Source organism: Excalfactoria chinensis, chromosome 2 (assembly GCF_039878825.1).
Source record: "Excalfactoria chinensis isolate bCotChi1 chromosome 2, bCotChi1.hap2, whole genome shotgun sequence".
Taxonomy (NCBI): domain Eukaryota; kingdom Metazoa; phylum Chordata; class Aves; order Galliformes; family Phasianidae; genus Excalfactoria; species Excalfactoria chinensis.
The window spans coordinates 115,645,646-115,660,225 of record NC_092826.1 but is presented as its reverse complement, the minus strand read 5'-3'; the positions used below and the strand labels follow the sequence as shown (position 1 = coordinate 115,660,225).

The 14,580-nt window shown below is 38.4% G+C and overlaps 1 protein-coding gene across 1 annotated transcript in view; it reads right to left on the bottom strand.

The window, feature by feature from the left end:
- COL6A6 (collagen type VI alpha 6 chain) overlaps nucleotides 1-13,881 on the bottom strand; it is a 42,343-nt gene extending 28,462 nt beyond the window's left edge. The window contains 11 exon segments of the mRNA XM_072328123.1: nucleotides 864-1,334; nucleotides 1,337-1,435; nucleotides 2,786-3,370; nucleotides 3,719-4,267; nucleotides 4,901-5,452; nucleotides 6,500-7,123; nucleotides 7,528-8,124; nucleotides 9,586-10,176; nucleotides 11,808-11,938; nucleotides 12,426-12,441; nucleotides 13,668-13,881. Coding sequence (XP_072184224.1) covers nucleotides 864-1,334; nucleotides 1,337-1,435; nucleotides 2,786-3,370; nucleotides 3,719-4,267; nucleotides 4,901-5,452; nucleotides 6,500-7,123; nucleotides 7,528-8,124; nucleotides 9,586-10,176; nucleotides 11,808-11,938; nucleotides 12,426-12,441; nucleotides 13,668-13,881 — 4,429 coding nt within the window.
- Nucleotides 13,882-14,580: the final 699 nt, after the last annotated feature.

Below are 14,580 nucleotides of genomic sequence, written 5' to 3'. Positions count from 1 at the left end.
GAAGGAAGGAAGGAAGGAAGGAAGGAAGGAAGGAAGGAAGGAAGGAAGGAAGGAAGGAAGGAAGGAAGGAAGGACAATAGTTATCACTATATACATGCATATATATAGTATGTGATGCACAGGCATCTAACCACACACTGACCAATGCCCAGCTAGTTCCCAATCAGCTGTCCTGATTTTGTCCCCTCCCAGCTCTAGTTTCAACTAGAAACATTGGTGTGTTATCAACACTGTTTTTCTACTAAAACCAAAACACAGCATTATACCATACGCTATGAAGAAAAACAACTCTGTCCCAGCTGAAGTCAGGACACAGATGCTTTAAATGGTAGATTTAAAACCAGAAGTGAATGGTTGAATTGGTGAGACGGTATTTTAAATTTTCAGAAAACCTAATAGTCTACCAGTTTCACTGGTGCTACATGAACTAGTAACTTTTGTCAACAGTTGCTACTGACAGTTCCATTGGAACAGGATGGTCATATTTGGCTGTAGATGGCCTAAGTTTTTTTAAGGCCCTTATTCAAATATCACTGAATTATCTGTTTTCTCTCTTGTGATTAGGAAATCACAGGCACATCTTCTCTGTCTCCTTTCAGATACTGAGGAATGATGAATGTGAATGATAGATGTGAAGCACTGTCTCACCTCAGAAATCGTTTACCATGGCTAAAAGCATAATGATTTTTGTCTGAAGAAAGGTGTAAGTTTAGAAAGTAACAAAACTGAGTAACCTATGCAGAGCTATTTGGTAAAACAGTTGCACTGCTTTCCCACTATGCTTGGGTACTTTTGCTAGGGACTGTATGTAGCTATGTGGATATTCTCCATTACATACCCAACAATAGATTTATGATGCTTACCCTGGTTAGCTGGGTCTTCAGGTTCACAGATCTCATTGATAATAGCGCTCTTGATTGTTTTCAGTGCATCAAAGTTCTCTACTGTGAACACTCTCCTTGCATCACCAGCTATTCGAAGCAGCTCAAAAGAGTTTACAATCCCTACACCAACTGCAAATACATGTATCCCGTTGCTTCTCAAAGCCATGGCTGCATCATCCACTCTGTCAGCAGAGTGGCCATCCGTAATCACAACAAGGTTCTGTGAAACTCCTTGGTTCTTGCGCCCTCCATTGGCAGGTTCAAAAAGACTCTGGGCAAACCTCAGTCCTTTGCCAGTGAATGTAGAAGATTTCAGCTGCTCGATTCTGTTTATCTGTTCCTTTATAATTGTGTCACTATAGAACTCATTAAGATAAAATTCCTTCTGGGGTTCTTGACTGTACTGCACTACCCCAAGATGTACTTTTTCCCTAGAAATAACAAAATTGTAACATCCTTCATGAAGGTCTTCATGATGGAAAAACTATTTTCTGATATGCTTTCTGATCCATCTATCAAGAATATCAGGTCTGCCACATGACTGCTGCAAACTTAGGGAGAAAGCAAGGACAGGACACAACACGTCAACAACAAAACAATTAGTGAGGAACAATGTTCACATTATTTAACTTCTTCCTTATTCTCTTCAGTGTAAGCCATTAGTCAGAAAAGCTGTTCACAAAGAGGCTGCACAAGGACATAAACTACCTGTCATATATCCAATATCAATCTTGAAACCTTCCTTGCATAGATAAAATTCATTCTTTCCTAGCATTAACTTGCAGAAAAAATCATAGTTCTTTATGTATCAGCTAACGGACTGTCTAAGGGGAGTAATAAGAACAGAGAACTTGTAAACAAAATCAGCCTGGAAGCTGAGGAAGGTCAGATTTTACCAACCAATGAAGTGAAGTCAGAATAACTGCCACACTCAGAACACTCATCCTCTTTGTACCTGAAAGGCCACTGTGAGAAGAAAACTCTTGAACTACACAACTGCTGTGGAGAAAGACAAATTCTGCCCGGAGAAAATTCTTGCCTGCCATTTTCATTCCCTAAGTAGAGTTCTTTCACATATTTATGGGCAGTTTCTATACAGGGTGTGAGAGGTGCACTTCACTGGATCTAATTGTTTGGAAGTGAGAATCTGACTCTGTATGTTGTGAAGCAAGAAAAAAGTGTGGTCAAGAAGCCATCTTTCAATACAAAATGAACCATTAAGTGAAGTCTTTCTACAGGTGTCATAGGTGTTTTGATAAATGGGATCTCCTAACACACTGGGCTCTTCTCTAAGCACAAAGCATACTTTGAGAAGAGGTGTACTAGGAAGTGATGAGCCACTGTGTGCAGGGCAGGTGGAATCAGCCACATTTGTCAGCAAGGGCCATGTCTACACTAAGTAAGCAGGTTCACTGGATTTTTAACAAAAGTTTTGTATACATTTGTTATGCTCTTCATGCTCTTAACAGAGTGACATATATGGTGGTATTTGAATTACCTAAGTACATTGTAGTATGGTGATATACTTGTTCTAACACACGTGAAACTTTATATCCTTAAAATTCAGTACTTTTCTTCAGGATGGGCTTTGTATAGTGGGGCAGAGCTGCCTAAGTCTGAAGTTCTAACATGTGAATGAAAAATGTTTGCTAGGAGTTAAAAGACATATGCCTCCATCAGTGTAAGCAACCCCTTGAAAACAGCTGATGGAAGACCATTGTAGGTGGTAACTTTTGAGACTGCATCTTCACGTGTGCTGTATTTAAGCATAGAACTCTTTCCAGACTTTTCCACTCATCCTCTTATTACATCCAAAGAAAATATTTAACACTGATCTTTGCCTTGGACATTCTGCATTTGTAGAAAGAAACATAGGGGATTTGCTCAAAACTCATTTTTACCTGGCTTAGATTTCTCACACACTGTCTGAGTAAGGTTTTCATGTATGTTTTCTAGTGCATCATAGCTTTGTGCAAAGAATAATCTTTCTTGATCTTCAGTAATCTCTTCAAGTTCTTCTCTGCTTGCTTTGCTCACTCCAACAGCAATTAAGACGATTCTATCTTCCTTCAAAGTTCTTATGGCCATGGGAAGGTTGTCTCTATCTGATGGCGCTGTTGGTTCATCAGTAATGAGAACAAGGATCCTAGCGACAGCAAGAGATGATGCACGTCCACCATAGTTCACACCAAATCTCTGCCTGGCAAAGATCAAAGCTCTTGCTGTGAAGGGCTGGCCTGACAGAGGCTTCAAGCTGAATACTGCTTCTCTAATCTGAGACTTGGAAGCATATGAATTCAGTGAGAACTGCACTTCTGGATTGGAGCTATAGACCAAAACACCAAACTGAACATTGTCCTTCCCTACTACTGAGTTGTTAACTACTGCTTCTACAAGCCGAAGCATGTATTTGAACTGCAGGTCTGTAACACCAGATGATCCATGCACTACAAACATGATATCAGCAGCTTCTGCTCTCTTGCATACTGTCAGTGGAAAGAGAAGAAAAAGAAATAAAGTTATAATTCTGTTTCTCTTCGTCACCCCTTAATCTCCTTCAAGACTTTGTATAGATATTTTTGTTCCCATGTTCCAGCTGTAACCACAAAGTGCAGAGTATTTTACAGAAAAGGGGAAATATTTATTTACTTGCTTATGAAGAAAAGAATGAGATTACAACCTGAAAAAGAATGTGTATCATATGGGGGGACAGATGTAAACTCCACTACAAACATGGAAAGCAAAATCTTCCTTTATAAAGTGTTGACAGGAAAAAAAAAAAAGAAACAAGTATCTAAAAAGAATAAAGAGAGGGGGTTATCATCACTACTTACACTTCTGTAGATTACAAATTTCAAAGAGAATCTGCTTTTCTGTGAAGTTAATTTCACTCTCAAAGAACACTTTGTCTTGGGTGCCAGTAATCTCCACGAGTTGTGAATTGTTGGCCTGGAGCATGTCAATAGCGTATATACTGATACCTTTGTCTCGTATGGCTCTGGCTGGGTTTTTTACTGAATCTTGTGCTTCTCCATCAGTGATCACTATCAAGTACTGTTTCAATTCAGGACGTCCTCCTCTAGGTCGATCAAAGTAAGAGGCAGCAAAGGTCAGTGCTTTTCCAGTCAGCGTTCCCAATTTTATCTGCTGCATTTCTTGAATGGCTCTCTGCACATCAGCTGTAGTGCTGTATCTGTCCAGCTGAAACTCTTCTCTTATTTCAGAACTGAATTGAATCAAGCCAATTCGAACATTATCAAGCCCAATATCTACCTTGGTGACAAATGACTGCATGAAATCCTTTATCTTCTGAAACTCAGCTGGACGAATACTGTTCGAGCTGTCCACGAGGAAAACAACATCAGCTCTCACATTTTTACAGACTAAGAAATAAAGGGGAAAAAAAAAAACAAAACCAGAATAGGCTAAAATCACAGATCTCACCTGCACTTTTAACACCTCAGCTATGTCAAACTCCCCCAAAAGCTACAAATGACAGAGTGGGAAGACAGATGTCCTCAGCAGGTATATGGGTGACAGTGAACAGGAGTCTTAATGTCTAACAAGTAAAAGAAAACCACCCCCTGACTCATATGTTGAATAACATGAATTTATCTCTTCATAAATGACAGCATTCTGAAACATTCATACTATTCTACTGTTCAGAAGTATCCCAAAGTTAGACTGCAGGTAATTATCACTGGGCACTGTGTCTGTTCTCATGAAATGGGGTCAGGACATGCCTAAATGCAAGTACTTAGGGTTTTACTCTTGGACATTTTTTACTTGACTAATTTTGACTTCTGGTATTTAACCTAATTTTAGTTTGCTTGGTGACTGGTACAACTTGTATTTTGAAATTTTATCTAGTCTTGACATGGCAAAGTCTGAGATCACCCACATACAAATCTCTATTTCTGGTGTGTAGAAATATCATTCTCAGAATAACCCAAACTGCATGAACACATTCTAACACTAGCTGCTTGGAATAGTTTAGGCTTAAGAGATCCTCTTACCATTTGTTGAACAGACTTCTTGCACAATTTCACGTTTAATATGTTTCAGAGAATCAAAGTCATTTACAAAAAACATTCTATTTTTTGTCTCTGTTATTTCCTCCAACTCTTGTTGAACAGCATCCTTGATGCCAATGGCATAGATAACAATTCCTTGTTGTCTCAGATCTCTTGCTGCCTGATTCACCCCGTCTTCAGATTTACCGTCTGTAATCACTATAAGAATCTGTGAAACATTTTCCCTATAAGCCATTTTGAACAGACTTTTCATAGACCTTAAGGCATTTCCAGTTCTGGTACCTCCACCAATTTGATCAATATTCTCAATTGCTTCTATTAGCCTCATCATCTGGTTGTGTTGGCCAATTATGATTTCTGTCTTTGACTCAGATGCATATTGAACCACACCAAAGCGAACATTGTTAGCTCCAAGTTGGAATATTCTGATAACCTCATTCATGAATGTTTTCATGTCCTTGAAGTCAGATGGATATATACTGCCAGAGCCATCAATTAAGAAATAAATGTCAGCTTCCTCTGTGTCCACACAACCTAATTAACATGAAGAAAAAAGGTTACAGGAGTTTTATTAGTTTTGAAACTTCCAGGTGTAAAAATATCACTTTACTGTAACACAATCTCAAAAAAATAAAAAATAAAAAATAAAAAAAACTAAACACTACTAGCAATTTTACATGGAAAGTCCTTCAGTTTAAAAGCTTGTAAAATCTTAAGTATTGAATAAATTGAATAAGAGATTACTAGACTTCTCTGCACCAATGAAATGTGTCAAAGCAATATAATAGAATAACAAAAGTGACTATTACTGGCACTCAATAACAAAAGGACAGTAAGCATGATGGGACAGAAGACAAGCCTGGAACAGCTACTAGAGTAAGAAAAATAGAATAAAAGACAAATACAGTGGGGTACAGTAATAGTGTGGCAGCCTGCAAAGACAAAAGAATGAAGAAGTGCAGCTAGAACTAAAGGTAATTTGAAACAGAATGAAGAGAAAAATTTTTGTTACAGACTGGGTAGAATCTAGGTATGAAGATAAAAATATTACCAGGGTTTGTTTTATGAGAGACTGAACTGGTAGTAACAGCATGGTCTAGCTACTTCTGGAGGTGAGAGATGACATTTTACTTCATCAGTGTCAGAATTCAGAATCATTGTACACCTACAAATTATTTTTACAGTTGGAGCTCTTTTATAACCTGGATTCAAGTAACAGAGAATTGCCTCAGTCTATTTGTAGATATTATTAAGCTGTGCAGATTATAACAGACAGTTAACCTGGAGAATCCTGAGAAGAATCACATTCACTTGAGCTTGAAGTAGATTTGGAATTTGCTTAAGGGGAAGCAGCAAAAACCTCCTGCCACATACTTCCCCAAAGACCAGGAATGTGTAGGGGAGGGTTCCAAGCAGGGCAGATCCTGGCTGGAGGATATTTGAGTCCATCATCACCAGAACTTTATAAACATTTCAAAAATATTTCTGAATTTTAATTTCCCCTTGCATTAAGTGCAGATGTTGTACACATCAGCAACAAGCTGGCAGCATGGAAATGACAATTTTATGCATACTTCTTACCTTTCTTCAGACTTTGTGACTGTAACGGTACCACAAATGTTTTTGTCACAATCTCATTACAAAGCTGTTTCTTTATTTTCCATTTGATATTTGACAGTTGTAGAAAAAACTTCAGGGTGGTAACATGATTCCTTGGAGGATACGTTGCAATTTTATCAAGTTTGCTACCCTCTGTGATATTCTGGATACCCACAGCATAGACTGTAACACTTTCACGTCTTAGTTTTGACGCTGGTTCAGTGTAATCATCCAAGGATTGTCCATCAGTGATAACCACAGCAATCTGTTGGACTCCTTGTTTTTTTCTGCTGCCTGCCTCTTGAGTGAAAACCTTATTCCTCAGGAATTCAATTGCTATTCCAGTGTATGCTTGCCCACCTCGGTATGGTAAATTCTTCAGGTAGTTCAGTATTTCCAGTTTATCCTTGAAAGTGTCAAGAGTGAACTCTAGTCTTGGTTCATCACTGTACAAGACTAGCCCAACTCTTACATTGCTTGGAGCAATATCTAGGGCATTAACAATTTTTAACAGAAAAGCTCTAATCAGCTGGAAATTTTTTGATCCAATTTTGCTGGATTCATCCACAAGAAAGACAATATCTGCCACTGTTGCACTGGAACACACTAAAAGCAAAGTAAATAAAAGGAAGATAAGATTACTGTAGGTCACACTGTTGGACTATGATTAAATACAAAATACCCTATGGTCATTTCCTAGAAACAAAATCCAAGCAAAAATGTCCCCTCATTCAGAACAGGCAATTTCACTGCAGCCAATCCCTCAAGATCACTGCCCTGTTCCCTTTAATTAATACAGATTTATAACAAATTATGCACACATAAACACTGCAACTGCATGACTAAAGGTGGTGAATATATATATTTTTTTCAATAGAACACCTCTGTAAAGGTGAAGCCATCAGCCATTTGCACTCTGTTTTTCCCTCCCAGACACCTGAGAAGTTGCTCCGGATTACCAGTGAGTTAGCTACTGAGCCTGCCAGTTTTGATTTTCTGATACAACATACCTGCTGGCACACTTGAATCAAGGTCGTAAAGGGTCTGAAGTGAAGTTTCTATGTCACTGACAATGTTTTGTTGAACAGGGTCAATGCTCTCCACTTCATAAATCTGATAAGCCTTGCTAGAGGGTTCTCTCACAGTTGCTTCTATCTTGTCAAAGTATTCAACGTCAACTGAGGTAACTTTTACCCCTATCTCTTCTAATATCCAGGCTTCGTCCATGATACTGTTTCTGGATACAGATGTGAAGATCACAACAACCTGTGGAGTGCCTTCTCTGAGCCTACTTCCAGCACCATTCATTAAAAAGGTTTTCTTCAAAAACTCCATAGCACTTTCATTCTGCAATGAGCCTCCAGTGAATGCAATGCTGCGCTGAATGTGGTCAAGCACCTCTTCTTTGTTTTCGTACGTGTTCAGTAAAAACTCCACCTTTCCTATGCCTCTAAACTGGGCTAGGCCAATCCTATACTTGTTAAGCCCAATATCTAGCTGTCTAACTACTTGGGAGATGAAGTGTTTTACCCTCTCAGATGTTGAAGGCTTCATGTTCTCAGTGTTATCAATAAGGAAAATAACATCAGCGTATTGTTTTGTGAATGCTGCAGAGAGGAAAAAACATCATAAAAGAGCTTCTGAGACACCCATATCCAGACTTGGTTTCAAATGTAACCTAATGAAGAATTGCAACCTTGTCATTGATGTTCATGATTTTAAATTTCGACATGAGCTTTAAGTCTACAGCATACCATTTTAAAATGCTACATGATAGCTGTAATATAATCTTTTGGCAAGTTAAACAAAGAATTCTAATGAAAGCAATATTAAAAATATCTTGAGAATCTTCTGTATCTGATAGTATTTGTACACAAAAAGTTTCACCTTCTACTTATGACTTTGTGGGTGAGATGGCACGCTTTATCATTTAATTTCAGTAATATTCTGCTTATCAAGGTCTTCTACATCCCTGCTATAATCTAGGTTGCATTTAAGAACTGGGCTCATCTGAACACTTAAGAATAAACTTACGTTAGTAACATGCCATGAAGACTTGTTCCAAAAGGCAGAAAGTCCTTTCAAGTACCAGAGGAAGCACCAGAACATAAAATTATTCTAACTTAACTTTGCTTAAAGTTAATGGAAAGAGATGCATATTTTGTGAGGGGAAATCAGATGCAAGAAAAAATGAAACTGGGCCTAAATGTGTCTTTCAGTGTAACAATTTATTATGGAAAAGGAGATTAGAGACAGTTGCCTAAGTACCAACATTAGCATCTAATCCCTAACTTTTTCTCATCAAGGAAAGTACTAAACTAAAGTTACCCATACTGACCTCTACAAAACTGGAAAACAACATAATGTACTTCTAATTTACATTTAGTATTTTTAATATTTATTACTGATTTAAACTCCATTTTATTTGTTTTGATATTAGTTTTGCTACCATGCCTGCATTTTTTATATCCCATCCTCCTTCGTGGTTCAACAATGACAGATAGTTTTAACAAAACAGAGAAAATACATTTTCTGTGAATTCTGATATTCAGAAAATATATTGAAAAGATTGGACAATATAGTTTCTCTTCATTTTTATCACTCCTAGAATGGTCACTCTGAGCTGGGCTTTTAGAAGCACTAAGGAAGTGTCTAAAAGCATAATAATTCTGTGAAACTGTTCAGTGACATAAATCATTTTCTATTAATGGCTGTACCAGCACTAATGAGATGTAATTGAATGCATTTCATTAAATCAACGAATCCAATCCAGATTTTCTTCTCAGCCCATTAAGGTTCTGCTTACAGAGAGCACTGAGCATAAACTTACCTTTGTTTTTAATAGTTTAACCTCACTGACATCAATATAGGCACTGAAACATGTTTAAAAAAACAGAAACATCATCCTGAACTATGACTTAACTCAGATTTAGCATCTTTATTTTCACTAGAGCTACATAACAGCAACAGTTGTATAAAATAACATCAAAACTAAGACCACAATTCTACATTCTATTTTCACGATTACATGGAATGGGCAACTGAAATGGCACAAGAATAATCCTTACCTTGTAACTGGCTTTCAATTGCAATGCAGAAGTTTTGCAGAAGTCTTGTGGAGAGATCTAGAAGGTCATCATAACTACCAATGCTATACAGATATTTATGGAAAGGTTTGCTGGCTATTTGCTGAATCTCAGTTGTATTCTGGATACCAATTCCAACAACATAAATGGAAATGCCTCTGTATCTCAGTTTCTTAGCAGGTTGTTCTACTTCATCACTGGATTCTCCACTGGTGATAAGAATGGCTAACTGAGGGACATAACCCTTTGCTCTACTACCAGCAGATTCTGAGAAATACGTTGTGCTGACAAAATCCAGAGCTCCCCCTGTGCGAGTTTCTCCACCTCTGTATGGCAAAATCCCAATCTGATCCAAAACATCATTTTTCAATAAATACTGATTCAGTAAGAATACTTGGTAAGCTTCATCACTGTATTGGGCCAGTCCTACTCGGATCGTGTCAAGGCCAATTTCAAGACTTGAGATCAAGGAGGAGAGGAAGTTCTTCACTTTCTGAAAGTCTTCCTGGGGAACACTTGTTGAAGTATCCACTATAAAAACAACATCTGCCACTGTGGATTTACTGCAAGCTGCTCAAGGAAGATGACACAGAAAAACAAGTTACTATCATTCTTAATGAATAAGGTAGAACAGAATATACATTTTATTGTTCATGAAAAATTATAGCTGTTGTATGTTTCTGCCTTTCTTTTCTTCCTCTCATCTTCCCCCAATCCCATTATTTTGAATATTATAAAGGTAGATTTCTACTCAAAATTGACAACACTTAAGAGTTGGTATTATTGACAGCATATGGAAGATAGAAGGAGAAATCTGTATTTTGGCAACACACTGGAATTATATTCTTTATCTACAAATAGAAAAAAAAAAAAAATCAAAGAAGAGAAATAGCTCTTTCAGGACATATCATGGGCAAACTGTGCAACTAGTCTAGTTACCTCCTCCACTCCACAAAACTTTTATATAACATTGTGAGATCAAAACTACCAAGCAACAAAATCTTTCACTTTATAGACATGCTTATTTGCTCACTCACTCACTATTTCTTGAAGTTCCTGCAGAGCAAGATTTTTAATGCCTACAGCATACCACATGATGCTTGCATCCTTTGCTGCTGTGGCTGCATTTTGAGTATTATCTTCAGCTTGCCCATTTCTTATCACAGCAGCAGTTTGAGGAACCCCTTTATTTGTTTATTTTGCCACCATCACTTTTAATAAAGTGATTCTCTATCATAAACTAAAGGATATGCCCAGTTCTGGTGCCTCCTCCAACGTGAGACAATTTCTCTATCTTCTGTAAGATACCACACTTGTTATAGTAGGTGTTGAGTAAAAATTCAGTGCATGGTACATCAAGCTCCTTTTTTCCCATTGCTCTTCATACAGGGTGTCTGATGTCACATCTTTCCATACCATTGTTAGGCAAATAAAAGAAGGTGAAATTCATCAACATAACTTCCATATACAGCTTTGTCATATGAAATCATAAGCAGAGAATGCATATGGTAGTTGCTGTACTCTTTTCTGTATGTGAACCACAATCAGAAGAAAGCATAGACTTGCTGTCAAGTGAACTACAAAGAAAAGTTACTCCAGACTTTGGACTCTGGTCCTTACTTTGGACTCCAGACTGTAAGCATGCATTACTAATAAGTCACACTGACTTAAAGAGGATCAAATACATTTACTTGTAGGAAATAATGAATTAAAGCATTTCCACACCTTTCAGGAGCGTAAGATAATATTAGGGCATGAATGAAATGGTAACAATTAATTTCCTTAAGGCAAGAAAGTCTATGAAGATTTTCTGCTACTGAACAGAATGGTTTCTCAAGCAATCATCTATTATTTTGGAAGATTTAAGATAACAGTGCTGAGCTCCGGACTTAGCTTGCACTTTGCTTTCTTGCAATTAGCAAATACATACCTGGGCTGCAAAATTTTTAGCTAGGACACAATGAAATACCGACTTAACTTCTTCCTTGCTTTTGAAAATACATAACCTCAGCATGCATGAACATTTTACTATTTTTAGGAAAACTCTCCTATCATAGTTAAATGTATGTATTATAAAAACATATATCATACCTAGTTAAACAAAAAGTAAACTGTCATTAATTCATCATCTCTCTCTGGCACTGAATACATTAGGAAAGGAAAAACTACTAATTTGAAGATGAGACATTTATTTAATGTATTACCAATCTGCTGTGCATCTGTAGTGCTGAAGGTGGATACAAAGAGTAGAACAAGAAGCGATTTCAAAACATCCATTTTGAAAGTCTCCCTAGAAAAACAAAGTAAGAAACAAACAGCATAATTTCTCAGGAGTCTGATGGTTGTGAGTAAAGTGGTTTTGTGTGCATTTTATTAACATCACAGAGGCTTACTATCCATAGCATTTCAAATTCCAAGTTTCTTCCCTTATGTTCAACATGCATGCTTTTAATATAGAACTACTAGTGCTTGACATTGATGTACAGAATAAAACTGAAATGAACTCTTTGTTCTGATATATATTTACCACAGTCACAAATTCAAGAGGAAGCAAGCTATTCACAATACAAGATTAATGGAAATTAAGCTGCTAAGATTCAGCTCTTGTCTTCAAATTATTTGATCACACAACTATTTAAAAGAAAATTTTGGTGAGTTATAAAATAGAAAAACATAAAATAGACTTAGACAAGAACAAGCATTTATTTACAAGTTAGAAATGCTATTAGCCAGTAATGAAGATGCCATGTGACAGAGCCACAATTCAATGCTAGGTGAAATGAAAATGAAAATCTCAGCAAGAAAGTACAAAATTAAGCTACATGAAGCTTGAGTATACTAAACAATGAAGAACAATACAGTTTTGAAAAACTTTCAGTTGTAGAACACAAGTACACTTAATGGTTCATAGAGTAAAAATACAACAAATATTTTTAAGAATAAAAAGGAATGGAAAGCCAGGTCATAATCATTGTCTTTGTTTCATTCTCATCTGGAATACTGTGTCCAGTTCTGGGCTCCCCAGTACAAAAAAAGACAGGGATCTCTTGGAAAGAGTCCAGCGGAGGGCCACAAAGATGGTGAAGGGCCTGGAGCATCTCCCCTATGAGGAGAGACTTAGGGAACTGGGTCTGTTTAGCCTTGAGAAAAGAAGGCTGAGAGGGGACTTGATCCAGGTTTATAAATACCTGAAGTGTGGGAGCCATAGTGGCGAGGCTGGTCTCTTTTCAGTAGTGCGTGGGGACAGGACTAGGGGCAATGGGCTGAAACTTCAGCATAGGAAGTTCCGCACTAATGTGTGCAAGAACTTCTTTATGGTGAGGGTGACAGAGCACTGGAACAGGCTGCCCAGGGAGGTGGTGGAGTCTCCTTCTCTGGAGATATTCAAGACCTGCCTGGACGCCTACCTGTGCGACATGGTGTAGGGAGCCTGCTTTGGCAGGGGGGTTGGACTTGATGATCTCTAGAGGTCCCTTCCAACCCCTACAATTCTGTGATTCTGTGATTCTGTGATTCTCTACTCCCTTTTTAATGATAGGTAGCAATTGCTTATATATTTGAATGCTACTGAGCTGACATGTTCATGGAAATGCCCATCTTAATCCCTAGATTTTATTTCTGGGAAGAGGTATTAAATCCTACCTGACATAACTCAGATGCTATGCTCAAACGTAGAGTAACTGAAGAAGACATTCCACTGGGGACCCCCCCAGTATATTTCACACTTAATATACAGATACTGATGGAGGTGTACTGGTCTGGAAGATGCATGGCTACTGAACTTTATCTTCTACCAGCTCTGTACAGCCAAAATTTTATACAAAGCATTGTTAAGCTACCAGAAGTTTGGAATAAGCCAAACATTGCTCTGTTTCGGTTAATTGTTTGCACCTGTTGGTTTGTCCTGGCAGAAACTCAGATCAAAACAAAGAGGTAGCTTAAACCACTTGTTTTCCAGGCTTGAGTTCAATACAGAGTACAATTTCAGTAGACTCTACACTGTGACTTCTTAAATAAACAAATATTATTTCAGGGCTTCTGGAGCTCTAATGAGAATAATTTACCTGGAATATAGTTTTGGAGCTGACTTGCACACACATTTCCCAAGCATCTGTGTCTCTGACACTGCTTAATGCCTAGTTTGCTGATGACACAAAGCTGTGGTGTGCAGCCAGTCTGAGGGACGTAGACAGGTCTGAGAAGTCGGCCCAAGTGAACCTCATGAGGTTCAACAAATCCAATTGCAAGAACTTGCACCTGGGTTGAGGCAATCCCCATTACCAACACAATCTGGGGGATGAAAGGATTGAGTGGCAGCCCTGCAAAAAATTACTTGGGGGTACTGGTGGATGGGAAGCTGAACACAAGCTGGCAATGTGGCCTTGCAGCCCAGAAAACCAACCATATCCTGGGCTGCATCAAAAGAAGCATGGCCAGCAGGGCAAGGGAGATGATCCTGCCCTGCTACTCCGCACTGGTGAGGCCTCACCTGGGGTACCGTGTCCAGATGTGGAGTCCTCAGTGCAGAAGAGATACATAACTGTTGGAGCACATCCAGAGAAGGGCCACAAAAATGATCCATGGAATGGAACATGTCTCCTATGAGGACAGGCTGAGAGAACTGGGGCTGTTCAGTCTGGAGAAGAGAAGGTTGTGGGAAGACCTGATAGCAGCCTTTCAGCACCTAAAGGAGAGCTAAGTAAAAGAAGGCGAAAGTAGGGTCTGTGGTAATAGAACAAGAGGAAATGGCTTCAAGCTCACAGAGGGTAGATTTAAGTCACATATAAGGAAAAAATCCTTTACAGTGAGGGTGATGAGGCACTGGAACAGGTTGCCCAGTGATGTGGTTGATTCCCGGTCCCTGGAGGCATTCAAGGTGAGAACTGAATAAGGTGCTGGGCAACCTGATCTGCCCGTGGATATGTTGTTCATTCAAGGGAGCTGGATTACATGGCCTTCAGCTGCCTCTTCCAACTC